General features: G+C 37.2%; 1 protein-coding gene across 3 annotated transcripts in view; it reads right to left on the bottom strand.

Annotated features, from left to right (window-relative positions):
• Positions 1-8,715: 8,715 nt before the first annotated feature.
• Positions 8,716-23,878, bottom strand: part of LOC138332864 (gonadotropin-releasing hormone receptor-like) — a 134,004-nt gene continuing 118,841 nt past the window's right edge. Inside the window, exon 4 of one of the 3 annotated variants that reach the window (XM_069280832.1) lies at positions 8,716-8,943. In XM_069280832.1, coding sequence (XP_069136933.1) covers positions 8,867-8,943 — 77 coding nt within the window. In that variant the 3' untranslated portion in view covers positions 8,716-8,866. The remainder of the gene's footprint in view (positions 8,944-23,878) is intronic. The other 2 variants (XM_069280834.1, XM_069280836.1) reach the window with 2 other exon arrangements.

Raw genomic sequence — 23,878 nt, 5'->3', positions numbered from 1 at the left:
CTATTTCGTCCCTGAAATTCACTGTCAAAATTTTGCAAGTAGCAATTTGATTGGCGATTTCCAAAGGTCACCTGGACTCATCCCCTAATGGGATTTTCTCAGATCCTCTTATCAAACGTGATAATAAGGATCTTTATTTTAATCAGATTGGTCCTGATCCATACTGATCTATAGTTATTGTTCAATGCCAGGTATAGTAGCGGAGTTGTTAAAACCAGCTGGTAAACATTAATCATCCAACATGACCTTTGTCGTTAGAACCAAATACATAAACAGTTTACACAGCTAGGTAGGGCGTTAGAATTGTACCTACTGCCCCTATTGCATGATCGTAAAAGGCGACTAAATTTTGGATCTTTTCTTTTCTTCCTAACTGACTTTATCTTTCCTAATGCCTTCCTTGGCACCGCCTCACTTTTGGCTTTGCGTTGAGCGTTCGCCCCTGTGAGGAAGGCTCTGGGTTCTGTCCCCTGGCCGAGACACACCAAAGTCTATAAAAGTGGTAGTTTCTGCTCCTGCTTAGCGCTCAGCAAACGGGGAGTGGGACGAATGGTTCGCCCGTTGTCAGTATTATGTGACCGGGTGGGGTGTGTTGCTTGGTGTCTTCGGCGGCATGCTTCAGTGATATAGCACTATAAAAAGGGCAATAGTTCCACTATACAAGAAGACATAGCATGAATTTACCGCAGTCTCCCAAAACACGCACCTCGCACAACATACACGCAACACACCGCATACATGGGAGGCCGCCTTACATGACCATAGCTGTTAATAGGACATTAATTAATCAAACAAACAAACAAACAAACAGCTGGTTAACATTAATCATCCAATATGACGTATGTCGTTACAACCAAATACAGAAATAGTTTACACAGCTGGTTAACATTAATCATCCAATGTGACCTATGTCGTTACAACCAAATACAGAAATAGTTTACACAGCTGGTAAACATTAATCATCCAATATGACGTATGTCGTTACAACCAAATACAGAAACAGTTTACACAGCTGGTAAACATTAATCATCCAATATGACGTATGTCGTTATAACCAAATACAGAAACAGTTTACACAGCTGGTTAACATAAATCATCCAATATGACCTATGTCGTTACAACCAAATACAGAAATAGTTTACACAGCTGGTAAACATTAATCATCCAATATGACGTATGTCGTTATAACCAAATACAGAAATAGTTTACACAGCTGGTTAACATAAATCATCCAATATGACGTATGTCGTTACAACCAAATACAGAAATAGTTTACACAGCTGGTAAACATTAATCATCCAATATGACGTATGTCGTTACAACCAAATACAGAAATAGTTTACACAGCTGGTAAACATTAATCATCCAATATGACCTATGTCGTTACAACCAAATACAGAAATAGTTTACACAGCTGGTAAACATTAATCATCCAATATGACGTATGTCGTTATAACCAAATACAGAAACAGTTTACACAGCTGGTTAACATAAATCATCCAATATGACCTATGTCGTTACAACCAAATACAGAAATAGTTTACACAGCTGGTAAACATTAATCATCCAATATGACGTATGTCGTTACAACCAAATACAGAAATAGTTTACACAGCTGGTAAACATTAATCATCCAATATGACGTATGTCGTTACAACCAAATACAGAAATAGTTTACACAGCTGGTAAACATTAATCATCCAATATGACGTATGTCGTTAAACCAAAACTCACGTGGTTAAACATTAATCATCCAATATGACGTATGTCGTTAAACCAAATACAGAAACAGTTTACACAGCTGGTAAACATTAATCATCCAATATGACGTATGTCGTTATAACCAAATACAGAAATAGTTTACACAGCTGGTAAACATTAATCATCCAATATGACGTATGTCGTTATAACCAAATACAGAAACAGTTTACATTAATCATCTAATATGACGTATGTCGTTACAACCAAATACAGAAATAGTTTACACAGCTGATAAACATTAATCCTCCAATATGACCAATGTCGTTATAACCAAATACAGAAATAGTTTACACAGCTGGTAAACATTAATCATCCAATATGACGTATGTCGTTATAACCAAATACAGAAACAGTTTACACAGCTGGTAAACATTAATCATCCAATATGACCTATGTCGTTACAACCAAATACAGAAACAGTTTACATATTTGAACAATCCAAAATTCTTTGGAAAGAAGCTATGAGGTGTTTTGGTTCATAAATGATACTTGAAATTGTAAATGTGTCCTTTGCGACGCATGGCTAATGAAAGCTACACTTGTTAAGTAGATCCGCGTTAAAAGATGTTTTTCTTACACGAGATAGATAACTGGTTGAAGTACGCCCATATTTTTCTTCATGTGTTGCTTGCCCATAATCAAAATAGTGATTTTGTGATGTAATTCAATTCTGTACATAATGATGAAACGTTTCGTAGGGACACTTATTATATTAATAGAAAATTAATATGTGACACTCCCTTCACCGCACAGCCAACCTAGGAGATAATACCTCATATTTTAGTACCTTTGTTGTTGTCAATGAACTCTGTATTTAAAAATACCAATTTTAATTTGTATGACAAACACACAATGTTAAACAAGGCATTTATCACAGTTCGTTCTGAGAGTAACGATGGTTTTTCATCATCACTACAAAGCGACAACACCAATTACCACAAGATTGTCTACTGTTTGACACCACAAGATTGTCTACTGTTTGAAACCATGAAGTCACGGTTATGCCATTAAGGCTCGCCATTTTTTATCACAAGTACGAGTGATAATACGTATTTGATGAATATCATTTTAAACTCCTGAAATAAGTGATAATCAGATATTAGCATGTTTTCTCTTATTATGATCTTAGTTATTTTATACGTAGAGCACATCGTGAACGTCATGAACAATGTTTCAAATAATACAAACACTAGGCATATAATGGATCCGTGTCACCAATGTAACTAGAAACCACTAGATTTACTGTTCGTTCGTCCATATGTCTGATTTCCCGCCTGACGTTCCTTAGTGCTAGATTATGGCCAAGGTACATGTATACATATTAAGGATGTACACCTCTGAGAAGTCTTTTTGTTTTGCGGAGTGTAGCGTGTATGTAGTGCAATGTGTCTGTTTTGGGAGACTGCGGTATGTTCGTGTTGTGTCTTTATGTATATATTGGCGGATGAAAAAATAGGTTGACATTGCCTGGTGCTTAGCACCATAAACTTTTCATTCAAACGACTTCTTCCCAATAACCTAAAGTCCCAGATACTGATATTCGGCCTGTAGCATGCTGGGATGAAGGGTTACCAAGTTTGTTCAAATGAATGATCCCGAACTTTATTTTATGGGTAAAAAAGGCTCAATTTTTAAACGACTTATTCTCAAGAACCGACAGGCGTGGTGTACTGATATTTGCCTGTGACATGCTGGGATGAAGGGCTACAACGTTTGTTCAAATGAATGGCCTTGACATTCATTCAATGCCATAAGGGGGCAAATAGGGTAAAATCTTTAAACGACCCCTTTTGAATAACTAAGAGGCCTAGATACCTGTTTTTAGGCCTGTGACAAGCTTTGATGAAGGGCAACCAAGTCTGTTTAAATGAATGACCTTGGCCTTCATTCAAGGTCACATCGGTCAAAAAGGCCAAAATCTTTAAACGAATTGTGAATAACAAAGAGGCCTGGAGACATGATATTGGCTTGTGACATACTGGAATAAAGGGCTACCAATTTTGTTCAAATGAATAACTTTGATATTCATTCAAGGTCACCTGGGTCACATAGGCTAAAATTTTTTTTAGCTTGATGGGGATCAAGAGAACTTCATTCATGGTCAAATTAATCGAACATAACAGAACCTGAACTTCTTCTATTAATAAAGTTCTTTTGTATTGCTTTAATTGTTTGCCACAACTATATTCTTTGAGTTGTTGTGCCAATAGTCTGTTTGTTTGTTTGTTTGATTAATTAATTTCCTATTAACAGCTATGGTCATGTAAGGACGGCCTCCCATGTATGTGGTGTGTTGCGTGTATGTTTTGCAAGGTGAGTGTTTTGGTAGACTGCGGTATTTTCATGTTGTGTCTTCTTGTATAGTGGAACTGTTGCCCTTTTTATAGTGCTATATCAATGACTCATGCCGCCGAAGACACCAAGCAACACACCCAAACCGGTCACATTATACTGACAACGGGCGAACCAGTCCAAAGCCAGATGACCGTTAAGGTCCATGGGCCTCTTGTTAATTTAATTAATGAATTAACCATTTGTTTACAGTTTTCGGTTTAGATTGTTGCAAACATGTATACCTTGTCCTAAAAGTTAAAACCAGAGTGCAAAAACCGTTACGCTAATATGAGACCGTGTAGTGCATTTTATTGACGCGTGCATTTGTTGTAGACATTCTTAGTCCAGACGATGTGTTTTAATCTTCATTGTATGTCCACCAGGAAGTTCCATTCTTGTCAGTTATGAGTGGCGGTGATAATCAATATAGAATGAAGCGTTCGCCATTTCTTTGGGGGCTACATTGCCAAACGTTATGTCTCGTTACCATGCTGATTAAATACTGTGTATCGCACTGATATATAAAAAAAATTGCAGTTGATAAACTGTTATATTTCGCAGACTAGAATCTTGATGAAAATGTGTCTTAAACGAATCGTATGATATAAATAAAATGTTATCAACGGAAATGTCATAAAATTGTGCTTTTATGGCCATTACTCTGCATGCGGTATCAAATTTTGCCGTTATCGCAATATTAGCGGAACACAAATTATCGGCTTATTTTCATCGCTATTGTTAGGTGGGATAGTTTGGTCTAATTTATATTTTGATATGCATATCGTCATCAATCACTGATTATGCTCAATTTCCCTCACCCTTACGACCAAATATTTGAATAAATGTATGTACTGTTCTATCATAAACGACATTTTGAGGGGTTAATTTAAAAGTTTGATAATATGAAAATATTTTCGAATGCTACATCGTTGCAAGGATATTGCTAATTCGCTTCATAGTAATCGAAGTTTACTAGCTGTCCAAACCTTTTATAGAATATGACAGTTTTTCCAAATGTCACTACTAAGACCCCGTTTTCACAACAGTTTTTTTTCCTGGTCTGACGTTATGCTAAACATTGCATTTTCTTAACGAGACTGACTATTTGAAATATAAACACGTGTTGGTATTTAGTTTAATAAACAATAGCTAACGTGACGCTACCCAACATAGAACACTTTAAAAAATATGTGATACAAAATTTTCCGTTTACAATCAAAAGTACAAATACCTGTTCTCAACAAAAATTCATGTGCTGAATTGTAACTGTGTCAATTTTTAGAGGCCTTTCCAGTTGCTTATTTTCTGTATTTAAAAACGAAAATAATGGAATTGTGAAAAAAAATCGGGAAACCACGTCGTACTACAACCTTAAAAACTATAAAAAGGGCAATAGTTCCACTATACAAGATGACACAACATGAATATACCGCAGTCTCCCAAAACACGCACCTCGCATAACATTCACGCAACACACCGCATACATGGGAGGTTTGTTTGTTTGTTTGTTTGTTTGATTTATTAACGTCCTATTAACAGCTATGGTCATGTAAGGACGGCCTCCCATGAATGCGGTGTGTTGCGTGTATGTTGTGCGAGGTGAGTGTACTGGGAGACTGCGGTATGTTCGCCGTCCTTACATGACCTTAGCTGTTAATAGGACATTAATAAATCAAATAAACAAAAAAAATGCATTTATGCACACGTTAGAAATTTTTCACAATTATTATAAAAAAGTGTTCCAATTTGGGTAGCGTCACGTTTTAATGCTGGTTAAAAGAAACTGTAGATTTCACATTGACGTTAAGCGTTCACAGCGGTATATTCGTGTTAAGTTTTATAGTGGAGTCCTTGCCCATTGGATAGTGCTATGTCACGGAAGCATTATGTCACTGAAAACATCAAGCAACAGACTCTTCCCGGTCACACCGACAACGGACTACCACTGTATAGATGCAAGATGTATGGATCTACATTTCAAGTTGATAGTACACGGATTGATGTTCGTACCATAGAAGTTCGCATATAATAATCTCAGTCTGTAGTAGAGAAGGAAATATCTGCAAGTGTTACTAGAAGCATGCGCCGTCTTCACAGACAGAGCAGAATTGAATTAGCATTCTGTAGAATGCATATAGAATATGAAAATATGGTTGAAAGTGGAAGGTTTTGTTAAATACTTTAACATCAAAGTTTGCGATATCAAACTATGATATAGATGCAAATGAAACGTTGATATTGATTAAACTTTTAAACATCTGCAAACTGATAATGTTACCATATTATAGCGTCGCTGTGTGTCCAAAGGCTTACAAACGGAGTATTCGGAAACATATAATCGTTCTGGCAGTCATTGCCGTTTTGAATCAACACAACGATAATGGTGATTTCGTTTCTGTATGAAAATATCTCGAAAACTGGAAAACTCGTTGGCAACATTATTGTCAATCTTCTTTGAGACGTTGGTAGGATTGTTTGTCTACGGTCAGCGAATGAGATATAGTGAATCATCAATGTTGTTCATAAATAATTCCTCGAAAAAAGTGCACTGTTCAGAAGATATACAAAAGACGGGCTGGGGAAAAGCAGAATCAAATAGAAGATTGCGATAATAACTTTGTAGTTCAGAGGTATTTAAATAGTAGCGTTGTTTTTATCCGTGAAGATAAAAGCCATCACAATGCTGAAATGTCTTGGGAACGATAAAATACTTTATACTGATCTTGTAAGACGAGCATTATCCTTATGCAATATTTCATCAGGTTTCTTTCCCGTGAAAGTAAATAAATGACATACAATCATTAGAAACCTACTCCCAAGAGAATGTACATGTAGCTGTACATAACAGAACTCGGTTAAACGGACATAATGTATTTCAATTGGTTGCTGTGATTGTTAAACGCCATTGTAAAATCCAAAGGGCTATTAGTAGACAACTGTTTTTAATGTGAACTATTGCACTGTCACTAAATAGTTACGATTTTGTCGGTGTGCAATCTCAGCTTTACCGAAATATTTCTTACTATAGCCTGCCTATATCATATATGGTTACAATTCACCTATATACAAGTGGCATTATACATGGCCCTGCAGGTAGGGCGTTAGAATTGTACCTGCTGCCCCTATTGCATGATCGTAAAAGGCGACTAAATTTAGGATCTTATCTTTTCTCTTCTTCATAACTGACTTTATCTTTCCTAATGCCTCCCTTGGCATCGCCTCACTTTTGGCCTTGAGTCGAGCGTTCGCCCCTGTGAGGAAGGCTCTGGGTTCTGTCCCCTGGCCGAGACACACCAAAGTCTATAAAAGTGGTAGTTTCTGCTCCTGCTTAGCGCTCAGCATACAGGGAGTGGGACGACTGGTTCGCCCGTTGTCAGTATAATGTGACCGGGTGGGGTGTGTTGCTTGGTGTCTTCGGCGGCATGCTTCAGTGATATAGCACTATAAAAAGGGCAATAGTTCCACTATACAAGAAGACACAACACGAATATACCGCAGTATCCCAAAACACGCACCTCGCACAACATACACGCAACACTACGCATACATGGGAGGCCGTCCTTACATGACCATAGCTGTTAATAGGACGTTAATAAATCAAACAAACAAACAAAAGCATTATACATCTTCACTACATGTTGGGGTTCCTTTATCGTTGCATAATTTGAGAATTAATGATTGAGAAATGAAAAACAGTTTATTGAATTAATTATTTAAATACTATTGTGTATTTCTGCTGAAGCTCTTGTCTGACCACCCTACTATAGTGCCTTGATAAATGTGATTTAGTGGGATAAGGCTTTAAAATCCATGATTATAACCGGCGTCTGGAAAGGTCGATGACTGATATATAGGTATAATTAATTAAAACATACTCGATCCCATAATTACGTAATTAAGTTCCGGAACAGACGTAGTCTCTGACTATTTATAGCATGAGGTGCATATCAGTCACGTTGTCTCATATTGATCACCACATAAACCTTGTTGCTGAAACAATTAATATTTACCCTGGATGTTAATAAGACGTATGATCTTTGTTGTTTCTGCAAATTGTGTCGCCATGTCGCATTTTATTTAAACTGTTCAAATAAGAACACCGATAGGAAGGGAAAACATATCCGTGATATAGCTCTATAGATGTACTAGTAGTTGATAATGGGAGTATACTGCACGAACATTTTGCAGGCCCCAAAGACACAAAGGCCAGCGCCACACGCAGTACAACGTGGCCATAACTAGAGTAACCTATTAGTTAGTTGACTCACTACTAAAGATGGATTACAGCACTTATTCATTTAGAACGCTCAGTTTTGTACAAGGGTATTTTCGGTATTAAACTACCGGATTTCGTTTATGTAAACCCTACTTATAAATCAGAAGTTAGTGTTTTTGCGCCAAGATAAGTACGTTTAGAGTATAAATTTTATATCCTGTTTCTGTAAAGATGTTTGACGATGCGTTTCCTATACCATTGGGAAAAGACGTTTTATTGTAATTATGATATGCATGCTCCTAATAGAGGTCAAACGATAATAAAAATATCGCTTATTGTGTTGAACCTACAATTTTATGTGGAAAACTTAGAAAATGTTTGAATGTCAATTGAAAAAATACTCTTCAAACGTATTTGTCATAAGTTTATTATTGCTTTGTATACCTTTTGAGTGAGATCATCGAGCGATCCTCCGTTACAATATATAATCCCCATTTGTGTTGTGTGTTGTCCATTTACTTCATGTTGATCTCTGTGTTTGACATCTGTCATTTTTCAGAGAGCGTGTCCTTTCCCTACCTCTTGTTCGAGTGAATGTAGAGAGAACTGTTTGGAACCTTCTTCTCGAAAAACTGAAAAATACGAAATAAGCATTTACGTTACTTGCATTGTATAAAGAACTGAAATAAGCTATGTAAAGTCAGTTTACATGTATCTGGCTACTTAAGGTGTTTTTGTTAAACAGCTGCTGGACCTGATGTAATGGTCATTGTTATGTTATATTATGTTCCAAGTTAATTAAAGTAATATTTGACGAATCAACACTTTTCATAACGTATTAATTAACAAATGTTACAAACATGCTGAGAATTACAATACGTCATTACATAGGTTTTATACAATTAAAATAAATTATATTTGTTTACGTCTACAATGCAGTAAAATGATTACACATGGTCAAAAAAAATCCAAGTTGTGGTCTAAAATTTCTATAAAAAAGCGCCATGCATTTTATTGGTACTTTTGAATGATTTAACAGCTATATTCATCAAACCTTATGGCTTTTTAATGCATCACAATAATGTTTGTTTATATATGAAGAACATAATGCGTCGACAACTAAAGAAAATTCAGGAAATCAGGAAGACAAAGGTTTCCCTAGACAGGCATTGCACTGATACGCTATTCTGATGTCAATTGCTCAAAGATTTCTGCATGTATGTACCTAACATGTATAAGACATAAAACATATATAAGGCATTAAAGATAGGCGTCATACATGTTATTGGTACTTTTGAATGATTAAACACCTTATGGCCTTTGAATGCATCACAATAAAATTTGTTTATACATGTAGAAACATTATGCATCGACAACTAAAGAACCATCAGGAAATCAGGAAGACAACGGTTTCCCAAGAGAGACATTGCACTGATAAATTATTCTGATGTCAAGTGTTCACAGATTTCTGCATGTATGTACCTAACATATATCAGGTAGTAAACAAAATTTTTACTGCGCATAAGTTTTGCTGTAACAAATTTATAAGGCATCATACTTCCACATCTTGATTCATCAAATCCGATGGCTTGCAATGCAGTACCGAAGAAAACAAGATACAGCAATGTAACTTTAATAGGACGTACACATTAATAACCAAAATAACAAAAACCAAACGGTAACGTATTTATCTGTATTTCTTTATCTAGCACTACCGTCGGTGACTCTTTAATGAGTTATTTAACGACTAAGTGTTAACATGTTTGTTCCTGTATAGTCGTATATTCACTTTTAGGTCTACATTTGGAAGTGTTTGGGCTCTGGAAATGCCATCGCTCTGCACCGAATATAATAACAAAAATACAAGTTACAACTTATTTTGGAATATCTTTACAACTGATGTTCTCGCTACAACACTAGCTGGAACACCAGATATATCAACCATGCCCGCAGTAATATCTGCCATTCTCGCAGAAAATCGAGACGCCTGTTATTCTTTCCTGAAACACCATATATCAACCAGGATGAATGAATGAATGAAGCAAGCGGGATATCATCCGTCCTCACAGAATCATAAAACAAAAATTCTAAGAAACACACCAAATATTAACCAACGTTCTATTTTTTTTCAGACACCGACTATTATTACCGAAACAAGATAGAATAATTCTACCTGTGTCACTCTCCTTTAGTGTTCTTAACCAGAACTGATTTATAATATAAGCTATCAGCAGCTATGATGACAATTACGATATAATTTAGTGAATAAAATATTTCATTATAGTTTATAAAGAGTAAAAATATACCAAGTGCAGGCATCTATATATACCTGATAGCTAAAACCATGTTAAATTGTATGGATTTTTGTTTGTTTGTTTGATTAATTAACGTCCTATTAACAGCTATGGTCATGTAAGGACGGCCTCCCATGTATGCGGTGTGTTGTGGGTATGTTGAGCGAGGTGAGTGTACTGAGAGACTGCGGTATGTTCGTGTTGTGTCTTCTTGTATAGTGGAACTGTTGCCCTTTTTATAGTGCTGTAACACTGCAGCATGCCGCCGAAGACACCAAGCAACACCCCCCACCCGGTCACATTATACTGACAACGGGCGAACCAGTCGTCCCACTCCCTGTATGCTGAACGCTAAGCAGGAGCAGACACTACCACTTTTATAGACTTTGGTTTGTCTCGGCCAGGGGACAGAACCCAGAGCCTTCCTCACAGGGGCGAACGCTCAACTCAAGGCCAAAAGTGAGGCGGTGCCAAGGGAGGCATTAGGAAAGATAAAGTCAGTTAGGAAGAAGAGAAAAGATAAGATCCTAAATTTAGTCGCCTTTTACGATCACGCAATAGGGGCAGCAGGTACAATTCTAACGCCCTACCTGCAGGGCCAATGGATCAAATAGGATAAACAATGTACATTGAAGGTGTAAATAAAACTTTAGTTAGTCTCGTAGTTTTGCTGGCAAGCTCAACTTAAAAGTTGGTCTCAGTACTCAATTTTCACAGATGTGGTCGCACACTTGCAACTTGTCGGTAGCTTAAAGTTTGTTTGTTTGATTTATTAACGTCCTATCAACAGCTATGGTCATGCAAGGACGGCCTCCCATGTATGCGTAGTGTTGCGTGTATGTTGTGCGAGGTGCGTGTTTTGGGAGACTGCGGTACGTTCGTGTTGTGTCCTCTTGTATAGTGGAACTGTTGCCCTTTTTATAGTGCTATATCACTGAAGCATGCCGCCGAAGACACCAAGCAACACACCCCACCCGGTCACATTATACTGACAACGGGCGAACCAGTCGTCCCACTCCCTGTATGCTGAACGCTAAGCAGGAGCAGAAACTACCACTTTTATAGACTTTGGTGTGTCTCGGCCAGGGGACAGAACCCAGAGCCTTCCTCACAGGGGCGAACGCTCAACTCAAGGCCAAAGGTAGCTTAAAGCAACATGCTGATGAATTGCTTATGAATGTTCGCTACCCGCCCACATTCCCAGTAGATTTACTAGATGTGCTCGCTTTGCAAAGCATAGAAAGACATTCATTTTTCGAGATTTTGTTTGTATATTTGTTTATAAAAATAATTGCAAATTTGTTAATAAATACATGTATTAATGTTATCACTATATCAGTAACTCCAAACTTGTCACAATTATTATAAGGCTAAAGCACTGACATTGTCATACAGTGTAACTTAGATCACTTACATTTTCAATGTGCGTTATGCACACTTGTAATTGTTTTTGTGCATTTCACCTTTGGTTGCGATGCTATTTTGAAGTTTTTCTGTCGCTTAATAGGTGTACAAGAAATTAATTGCATTATTTTCTTAATTGAGAACAAAGGTAAAAAACATATTAACCGATACAAAGATAGCACTGAAAAGATAAAATACTATAACTGGCTCTTTGAAATACATGATTGGCTTTGTAAGCGTTTGACTTCAAGAAATATACTCGTGATTGTACGAAGAAATATACTCGTGTCTGCATGTTATAACCAGCCTCTAAGAACGATAAACTTTCTCAAACAAACACTGATACGTTTAACCCTAGAGGTGCTATCGACGTGCAACGTGGGCTCGTCTTTTAATGTGAGGCGCTACAACGACAGGGCGGTGTGTTAGACTCCACAGAACAGGGTTTCACTTTTAATGTAAGGCGCTACAACGACAGGGCGGGGTGTTAGACTCCACAGAACAGGGTTTCATTATCCTTTGTTAATTATCGCTCACCTTGTTAGGTCTATTTTAGGATATTCCTGGCGCTAATTGGGAAAGAATATGACTATTCTTTTCCAGGTCTAAGATGCACGGTTCTAAAATCAATTATATGTTGATGAAAGGGAGCAAGCGTTTTTCTTATAACATGTTCTATGATAGTTGCACAGAAATATGATGACATTTCATTGGCTAGCTAAACCACCAGATTTTTGCATCAAACATACAATTAAACGCAAAAGTAACATATATGATTTGTTATTTTGTCTATGACACGATATTGGTGGATTGCAGCGCAGTTTGGTTTTGTTAGGTCACCTGAGACGAAGTCTCAAGTGACCTATTCTAATCGCCTTTTGTCCGTCGTCGTCCGTCGTGCGTCGTATGTCCGTAAACAATTTACATTTTCGACTTCTTTTCCAAAACTGCTGAAGCAATTTCAATGAAATATTTCACAAACCTTCTAAGGCATAAGGCCAATCAAAATTGCGAATTATATGGTCCCCATCCCCCAGGGAGCTATGGGAGGGGCCAAAAGGGGTAAAATTGACTAGAATTTAAAAAAATATTCTTCTCAAATCACAGATGTGATGGAATTAAATACTCTTGATAGATAGAAAGGTCCTAAGGTCCTTTATACAATAATTGTGAATTATATGACCCTGGGGTCGCGGGTTTCCCCCTGGGGAGGGGGTTTAGTTTACTATGGATTAAATAGGGAAAACACATTTTTGAGTATTATTTGATCATTTGTAATAGGAAATGAGTCAAATATTGTCAGAATTATCATTATGAGATGGCCATTGAATCCTATTAACCAATTTTCCATGACTGACCCCCAGGGGCGGGGTCAAATAGGCCATAACTTCAAAAATCTTCTTCTGAAATTCTGGAAATGGTAGAATCGCATATTCATAGATTGAAAGATCTTGAGGTCTTTTACAAAAAATGTGAATTATATGACACTGGGGTCTCACGTTTCCCCCTGGGGAGGGGGTCAAGTTTACTATAGTTTATATAGGGAAAACACATTTATGAACATTTTTTTGCTCAATTTTCATAGGAATTGAGTCAAACTTGTTTAGAATTATTAGCCTGAGATGGCATTTCAACATCATATTCATATTGGTCCTGGCCGACCCCCAGGGGCCAAAAGGGGTCAAAATGGATAACATTTCAAAAAATTTTCTTCTGAATCACAGATTTTATGGAACCAAATAATCTTCATAGATTAAAAAGTCAAATTTATAAAATCACTGACTGACTTCAAGGGCCTGATGGGCAAATATATAGTGTTTATATGCATGTCTTTGTTTCATTCTGTATCTGAACTCAAGTGACCGTTAAGCCCATGGGCCTCTTGTTTGATATTGTAACGTTCGGCGGGGAGGTAATACAGCTATATTTACAAGTTTATTTACATTATATACATTGTAAGTCACAATTCACATAATACATAGCTGTCTCCTTAGCTAGTATGCAGCTAGTCCTATACAGTACAGGAGGCAGGCTAACTCACCTTCAAACTCCCCAACTTGCTCCCTTTATATCCCTTATATCTCCCAAGAATTGTATCCAAGTAAGGAGGCGGACATTTTAGATATATAATGCCCGTATCTGACAGAGTGGACCTAAATCCCATAAATCTCGACTTGACCAAGGGGAAGGGGGACATTTAGATACAGAGAACTCGGGATGTACTTAGATACAATTTAGCTTTCAGACCTAAAACTCATTTATCGCCCCCAGCCCCAGAGAGCACTGCTAGCCCAATCTGATTAAAATACAGATTCTTATCAATACGTTTGATAAGAGGATCTGAGAAAATCCCATTAGAGTCATGTCCAGGTGACCTTTGGAAATGGCCAATCAAATTGCTACTTTCAAAATTTTGACAGTGAATTTCAGGGACGAAATAGTTTGAAAACACTGCCAGAATTATTTTGGTTTACGGAGTCATCTCGCCCAAAGAGCACAATAAAGCTAATTGTATATGTATCTTTTATGAGGACCACGTGTTATAAAGGTCATCTGGACGTGACCCCCTATGGGATATTGTCAGATCCTTTTTATAACGGAGTGGTTATAAGGATCTGTATTTTAATCAGATTGCTGCTAGCCCAGTATTCTGTATATGCCGCGTACCTAATTGTATCTGTCCCCTAACACCCATCCGTTCCCTTATTGAACACTAATGATATAATATAATTCTATAGATAACACGCTAATTACTACACACTTATGACTATCAACCAAGAATTCTACAATATATTTACATCCTATTAACAGCCAGGGTCATTTAAGGACGGCCTTCCGTATATGTGGTGTCTTATGTTTGTGAATTGCAAGGTGCGTGGTTGTGTCTTCTTGTATTGTCATCACCCAGTCACGTTATACTAACATAGGTTGAACCACTCCTTTTATGCTGAGTGCTACAGCAGAAGCGCAACCTAATATAGATTCTGGTGTGTCTCGGCCAGGGGCAGAACCAACAGCCTTAACTCAAAGGCGCGAGCGGACATCTGAAGGACAAAAGTCAGGTGGTTTCAATGGAAACTTTAGGAACGACAAAGTTATTTAGAAAGAGGGCAAAAAATAAGGTCGTGCACAGACCTCATAATTATAAGAATTTGAAACAGAAAAAAACCCACCTTGATTCAAAATAATCCAAGCACATGACGTATGGACATATTGATTTTCTTAAATGATGCTAAATGCATTGTATATAATACATGCACCGATCAAAATTTGGCATTATATATTATATGTAACTGGTTTATTGTCGTGTTAAAATAATTTACGCTAACTTAGATTGGTATTGATAATGATTAATGCTGAAGTTTTTCTGACTCAAAGCTTCTGTGATTGATGATATTGGGAAATGCGTTCATGCTTAACAATAAGATTGTTTTAAGCATATTTGTTTTCATTGTCGTTTACATCTGAAGTGATCTGCCCTAGTTTTGTTAAGTTACAATGCTATTATATCAGATTGGGTTTTTTTCAGAATGGACGTATCGTGTGAACTATTTGCTCTAGCTATAGTATGCATGTATGAAGAACATTACGTGGATGAGGTTCCTATAACGCTTGTTTATTGTATTAATTTGTTTCAGATATCACGCCATTTATATTCATTTAAATGTAAAAGGAAAATCTGCAAACAGGACAGGACAAAGTAAGCGAATTACAGAGCCCATAGTAGACCCTGCAGTCATTGTTAATTGCCTTCTGATGGCTCGAAAGTACTAGCTTTATTTCAATTACTTTGGAGATTCGCTGTACATTGCCCGATACCGATAGGCTTCAGAAGCACCTGCAAACCTCGGATTTGGACGAAAAGTGTGGCAAGATGACGGCATCACCATTTATCTTAGATCAGTTTGCATTACAGCTCCGTATTTTAAAGCCCGAACTCCGTCTAGTGTTATTCTGAGGAAGCCCACCACCATGTTAAACACATCTATCATGCTGCTTTTAGTAATGCAATATAGTACCTCTGTGTATTCCACTGATGATTTGATTCCGTCTGACACAAGTAATCATGAACTGTATATAACTCCTACTGTTAGCGCAAATCGGTCGTAGAATATAAATCCTGAAAACTACTATTATAAACCAGTTTTAATTGATTAGCATGTTTTAGTTAGTTCTCAAGAACTGTATGTATATATATAAACACATGTATATAGTATTATTGTATGGGGAAATCTATGTTCTGTGTTGCATGTTCTTAAATTAACACAAAGAGTTCCGTGTACAGTCATTCTCGAATAAATTTCAAACATGGATTCTGATATTCGTAACATTTTACCAAACCTACAACATTAAATAACATATGCGCGGCGTCCTTCGTCCGTATTTCCATTAAGTCGGTATTAGTCATAAAACTATTTGATGTGTTGACACCATGAGACATCCTTCGGGGTAGAGAGTAATACCACGCATAAGGAAGATATTGGATTTAAACCATTTGGTCAGAAAAAATAATTGGGGAAGGGGGCCTGACTTTGTGACTGACCAACGTTGGACTGAATGGGCGGGAACCAATAAGATAAATACAGATACATTAATAAATTGTCTCCTAAATGCATTTCCCCAAATTTGGCCCTGCAGGTAGGGCGTAAGAATTGTACCTGCTGCCCCTATTGCATGATCGTAAAAGGCGACTAAATTTAGGATTTTATCTTTTCTTTCTCCCAATATTACTTTGTTCTTCCGAGAGTCTCCCTTGACACCACCTCACTTTTGGCCTTTGGTTGAGCGCTCGCCCCTGTGAGTAAGGCTCTGGATTCTGTCCCCTGGCCGAGACACACCAAAGTCCATAAAAGTGGTAGTTTCTGCTCCTGCTTAGCGCTCAGCATAACGACTAGGGTTGGACGACTGGTTTGCCAGTGACCGGGTTGTTGCCTGGTGTCTTCGGCGACATGCTTCAGTGATATAGCACTAAAAAAGGGCAACAGTTCCACTGTACAAGAAGACACAACATGAATATACTGCAGTCTCCCAAAACACGCAACTCGCACAACATACACGCAACACACCGCATACATGGGAGGCCGTCCTTACATGACCATAGCTGTTAACAGGACGTTAATTAATCAAACAATTAACAATTAAATCCACAAAATTTGGTAAAAACATCTTCCGGGAAAGGGATTTTGAATAAATGAGGACACTGTGCAGGAGTAGCGGTGTTCATCAGGAGGATTAGAAATAATTCATTTCAATTACTAGCTAGGTTTAAAGAGAGGGGACCAATAGTAACTATGAAAAAAAATGTCTATATTTAACTTATAACAGGCATCATTTTTTATAAGAAATAATCAATAAAATCAAATTCTTTTACAATATATCTTGTTTGAAGTGTTTTTGCAATATTTATCCGGTATCCAGATTAGAGAAACAGGTTCACTAGGTCTCCTGTTTTCATGTCGACAACTTTCACAATTCTCAAAGTTTGTCAATGTCGATCTCGATATACCTGTCGTGTTTGCACTACTTTTGACTTTCGTCAGTTTTCCTTGTTGATTTCGACATATTTTTCGTGTTTGCACTACTTTGAATTTCGTTAGTTTTCCGTGTTGATTTCGACATATTTGTCGTGTTTGCACTGCTTTGACTTTCGTTAGGAGTTTCCCTTGTTGATTTCGACATATTTGTCGTGTTTGCACTACTTTGACTTTCGTTAGAACTTTTCCTGGTTGATCTCGACATATTTGGCGTGTTTGCAGTACTTTGACTTTCGTTTGGAGTTTTCCTTGTTGATCTCGATATACCTGTCGTGTTTGCACTACTTTCACTTTCGTTAGTAGTTTCCTTGTTGATACCGACATATTTGTCGTGTTTATTAGGAGTTTCGCAACATAAAATTAGTAGATTATCGCCTTTTTGACGACCATGTTGTTTGATTCGTGAATCAGTTTCAGTCGCGATGTTTATGACGTTAAATTGCTTCCCAAAGAGTAATGAAATTGACCTTTAATAATGTATAAGTAGCCATGTTAGTTCGCTCTTACATTAAACAAGTTAACAAACCTTTTCATTGAGAAGCCTATAATACAAGGTTGGATATCTTCCCAACGGTTGGCTTTCGTAATCATATTCTGTCTTATTACGAATTAGTCAAGACGTTGACACTGTTTATCATGGTATTTTAGTAAATAGTTTTCATGGTTGTTTTTTATTTAGTTTCTTTGATGTGATATTTTTATGAGGTTTTCTGTATGTAATGTTTGTCATCTACATGGCGTTGTCACTCGTATTATTCGAGTGATATAATGGTTTAGATGTTGTTGTCTACATGGCGTTGTCACTCGTATTATTCTAGTGATATAATGGTTTGAGTGTGGGCGGAACTATTGTGTTAATGACACTGTGGACTATTAGTCGATATGGCTTCAGTACATTTATTTGTTATTATCTAGAGCTACAGCATCAGAAATGGTAATTAAGTTTTAATCACCAGTTCCTCATGAATAGCATACGGAGTGAGAGACCTTTGAACACTCTTAATAAAGGCCCGATCATACTTGAGCTGTTAGCGTACCTTAGCATATTAAACAAATAAGGGAGTGGAGGTACGCATTGGTACACTGTGATACGTTATAATAAGTTATAATACGCTAAATCAGGTGTAATGATGTGGGTATTACTAGAAAGAGATACGTTAGTGTGGGTTCTGATACGCTGTCCTACGCTTTTATATACTTGTTTTCAGTTTATCGATAAATTATCTCCCTTGTACAATTATACATGTATCATACATGTATATAAAAATATCAATATGAAATTTATTCCCAAACTTATACATCTATTAAAGTATAAAACTTGGCATATCAATAGCATTCATAATATTCTTTTGTTACATACCACATTCTAGAACCTTATTTTTTAAGATAAGAACGGATATGTCAGCAAGGATTCACAACAGCGTACTGGCAATACTTTCGACTTTTGTTTTTCGGCAGCATGGCAGTATGGTCATGTAAGGACGGCCTCCCATGTATGCGGTGTGTTGCGTGTATGTTGTGCGAGGTGCATGGTTAGGGAGACTACGGTATATTCATGTTGTGTCTTGTATAGTGGAACGGTTGCCCATTTTATAGTGCTATATCACTGAAGCTTGCCGCCGAAGACATCAAGCAACACACCCCATCGGGTCACATTATACGGACAACGGGCGAACCAGTCGTCCCACTCCCGTTATGCTGAGTGCTAAGCAGGAACAGACACTACCACTTTCATAGACTTTGGTGTGTCACGGCCAGGGGACAGAAACCAGAGCCTTCCTCACAGGGGCGAGCTTTAAATCAAAGGCCAAAAGTGAGGCGATGTCAAGCGAGACGTTAGGAAGAATTTGTACCTGCTCCCCCCATTGCAAAAAGGCGACTAAATTTAGGATAAAATCCCCTCTTTCTTTCTAAATTATGGTACGCTATTAGCACAAACATGACCAGGCCTTAAAATCTTACCAACTACGTATATTGCACTCAGTTATCAGACCTTTCATAACACGATTACAAACCAATGCATGCAAAGAACACCTTATACGGCACGGTACCCATATTAAATAAAAGTTGACTGTTACATCATTTGGCTTATAATTGGGCCCGACATCGGTAAACACTTATGTACACTTGGTGTAGTAGCGTTCTCGAATTTGGTCCGATGATTCCCCATGCCATCTAGATCTGCTGTTAATTTTGGACTTACCGTGTAGTTTTATACGGCTGATCAGCAATTTTAAAGGATGAATCCCATGCTATCTAGAACTGCTGTAAAACGTTTAGGATAACTGTGGATTCAGCGGCCATCTCTGATTACATCAATAAGAAGAAAAAGGTTTTATAGCTAACTAACAAACATTTTGTTCCTAACTATTTTGTTTGTTTGTTTGATTAATTAACGTCCTATTAACAGCTATGGTCATGTAAGGACGGCCTCCCGTGTATGCGGTGTGTTGTGTGTATGTTGTGCGAGGTGCGTGTTTCGGGAGACTGCGGTATATTCATGTAGTGTCTTCTTGTATAGTGGAACTTTTGCCCTTTTTATAGTGCTATATCACTGGAGCATGCCGCCGAAGACACCGAGCAACACACCCCACCCGGTCACATTATACTGACAACGGGCGAACCAGTCGTCCCATTCCCTTTTTGCTGAGCGCTAAGCAGGAGCAGAAACTACCACTTTTATAGACTTTGGTGTGTCTCGGCCAGGGGACAGAACCCAGAGCCTTCCTCACAGGGGCGAACGCTCAACTCAAGGCCAAAAATGAGGCGGTGCCAAGGGAGGCATTAGGAAAGATAAAGTTAGTTAGGAAGAATAGAAAAGATAAGATCCTAAATTTAGTCGCCTTTTACGATCATGCAATAGGGGCAGCAGGTACAGCCCTGCAGGTAGGGCGTTCCTAACTAAACATGGATTTGACCTAAGGTCCCAGGTTGCTTGGGCTAGAATGTGATAGCCTAATTGATAGTTATATAGCGAGGCACTTTCTGAGTTCTCAGTATTCCAATTAATATGTTGTGGGTTTTTTATGTGCAACAGTGTGATAAAAAGCAGAATGTTGTGTTTTTTATGTGTAACAGTGTGATAAAAAGCAGAAAAGAAGACTCACTGTTTACTATAATGCTAAGAAAGGAAAAATAGCATTAGGCCCTGCAGGTAGGGCGTAGGAATTGTACCTGCTGCCCCTATTGCATGATCGTAAAATGCGACTAAATTTAGGATCTTATCTTTTCTCTTCTTCCTAACTGACTTTATCTTTCCTAATGCCTCCCGTGGCACCACCTCACCAAAGTCTATAAAAGTAGTAGTTTCTGCTCCTATTTATCGCTCAGCATACAAGGAGTGGGACGACTGGTTCGCCCGTTGTCAGTATAATGTGATCGGGTGGGGTGTGTTGCTTGGTGTCTTCGGCAGCATACATTAGTGATATAGCACTATAAAAAGGGCAACAGTTCCACTATACAAGAAGAAACAACATGAATATACCGCAGTCTCCCAAAATACGCACCTCGCACAACATACACGCAACACACCGCATACATGGGAGGTCGTCCTTACATGACCATAGCTGTTAATAGGACGTTGATTAATCAAACAAACAAGCAATAACATTAGGAAGGGGCAAATTAATAAGACTTTGTATTTAAACGTGTGCATATGTGCGCAATATCTGTATCGCATGTGTAATAAGGTCGATTTTTCGAATTTGTCACTAATTTATTTAATAAATAAAAGTGGTATGAATGTGTATATGAAAGATGTTTTGATACTATACAAAATCATAATCTGTAGTTAATAGTAATATTAATTTGTATATGTGCAGTGCGGTGTTATACCCGCTGATGTAATATACCGTATATATTTGCGAGCGCTGCGTTTATCGATATATGTATGTACGTATATGTTTATGTACCCGTTAGCAGTGTTCACTGACGGAGTTTTATGACGGACATGACATGGCAGTGACGAAGTTGTTTGATTGTTTGGTATTTCAGCTAAAAGTATAGTGTATATCTTTTTGTATTTCGGGAGATTTGAATTTCGTCCCTGTTATGTGTTGGACGTTTCTTATGCTCAGTCCAGAAATTCACTCATTTGGTAAGTCTTATTTTTCGGTTGTTACATTAGTTGTTCTTCATCTTGGTAAATACATTATTATATTCTTCAAGTATGAAGATTGTTTGAATGTGATTATTATAATTTGGAAATTTTTAAAATATGAAAATATATGGATGTATGTACATCTATTGCATACATGTGATCCGATTGTAATTGTAAAGTGTCTAAAATGTATACGGTTACTAACATATATCTGAAATGAAGTAAGAATTGTGTGTTGTATGTTCTTTGGCTGTTTCATGTGGCGCCAAGGGAGACGTTAGGAAGAATAATTTCAGTTAGGAAGAAGAAAAAATAGATCCAAAATTTAGTCGCCTTTCACTTTAGGCCTTTTGTGGAGCCCTCGCATCTCTGAGGTAGGGTCTGGGTTCTGTTCTGTTCTGGCCGAGACATACCTAAGTCTATAAAAGTGGTAGTTTCTGCTCCTGCTTAGCGCTCAGCATACAATGAGTAGGACGGCTGGTTTGCCCGTAGTCAGTATAATGTGACCGGTTGAGGTGTGCTTCAGTGAAATAGCACTATAAAAAGGGCAACAATTCCACTATACAAGAAGACACAACACGAACACAGTCTTCCAAAACACGCACCAAGCACTTCACACACGCTACACTACGCATACATGGGAGGCCGTCCTGACATGTCCCTGGCTGTTCATAGGACGTTAATTAATAATAAAAAAAAAACGATGATTCATGATATTAGAATACAGAGTATACAGTCATCTACACGTTAATACACTATACGTATTGTAAGAGCTTGGTTTTATTTTATCTATTTCTGCAATAATTAGTTTTCACTAATGTCTGAAATGTAAAGTGTGTCTTTGAATAATATTCGCGCGTAATTCGATGTTGAATGAATGATGTATGTTTTGAAAGTGGAATGTTCTAATTGTGTTTTTATTAAATGAACATAATGTTTAGCAATAAATGGAATAAAAATAAGAATCTTTACTCAGCGGTTTTGTCATTATGTCAACAAATTCCACCCCACCCGCTACACATGGACATTGCATTATTTTACAATATTCGTTAATATGTTGTCATGTACATCTTTTACTCTGAGACTTGTATATACAATACGTACTTAACCTCAACTACATATGTTATTAATAGACTTACAATGTATATCTTTCTTGTGCATTGGGGGCTATTTTTATTATAAGTGGAACAACTAGGTATCGCGTTATCAGCATAATATGACCGGGTTAGGATGCTGTTTTGTATCTCACGCAACATTCATTGAGAAAGCGATATAATCTGATGGGTAAGCTTCTCAAGAAGCAGGCAGCTAGGCTTATTTCAGGTGCACCTTATGATACACCATCTCAAGATATGTTTTACTGCCTTAAATGGATTTCCTTAGACAAATATTTTAAATTCAGAAGACTTTGTATGTTACATACATGTTTTAACCAGAATGTACCTGGATATGTGCCTCTTGTACGAGAGAATTATAATAGAAATGCCAGATTTTCATGTCAAAATAATTTTATAGTGCCTAAACACAGAACTGTATTTTATTCAAAGCAATTTCTTGTAAACAGCATCAATGATTGGAATCGTTTACCAAATGACATAAAAAAAAAATCAAAGCTATCCAACCTTTAAACGAAATCTTGTTCAGTACTGTATATCACTATCATAGACCAGTATTGTATTTTTATTGTGATGTCTAATCATTTTTCTATCTGAGTTTCTTATTTGAATTCCTTATAATATTATTTTTACTTAATTTAGATTATGCTGTATTAGCATGAAACTATGTCATTTTTTATTATTTCCTATATTGCATTGTAGCATATATGTATACAAGGTATATGCCTTTTAATAACGTATTCTGCATGAGATTTATGCATCCTGTGATAATTTTAAGTATATTTTCTGTGATATTTTTTGTGATTGTTCATAAATTTGCTTAATTTGTCCGCTATTTTAACTAACAAATGATATTGTGTTTTAATAACAGGACCATGTGGTACATAAGCCTTTGGCTTAACATGTAAATCCATCCTCAATAAATAAAGTTTATTATTATTATCATCATTATTACTAGCTTACCGATATTTACATAATATATAATTTTTTTTTCGCAATTTTCAGTCATGTGTGCATGACATAGCAATATTTAACATGATGAATAATTTGCGTGTTTCTGTGCTTTGGTTGGTGTGACCAATATTACATTTTAAGGCCCCAGAATAGCAGTTGAGATGGGT

This window comes from Argopecten irradians, chromosome 10, assembly GCF_041381155.1.
Source record: "Argopecten irradians isolate NY chromosome 10, Ai_NY, whole genome shotgun sequence".
NCBI lineage: Eukaryota > Metazoa > Mollusca > Bivalvia > Pectinida > Pectinidae > Argopecten > Argopecten irradians.
Note: the sequence above shows the minus strand (reverse complement) of the source record. Positions and strands in the feature narration are given on the sequence as shown.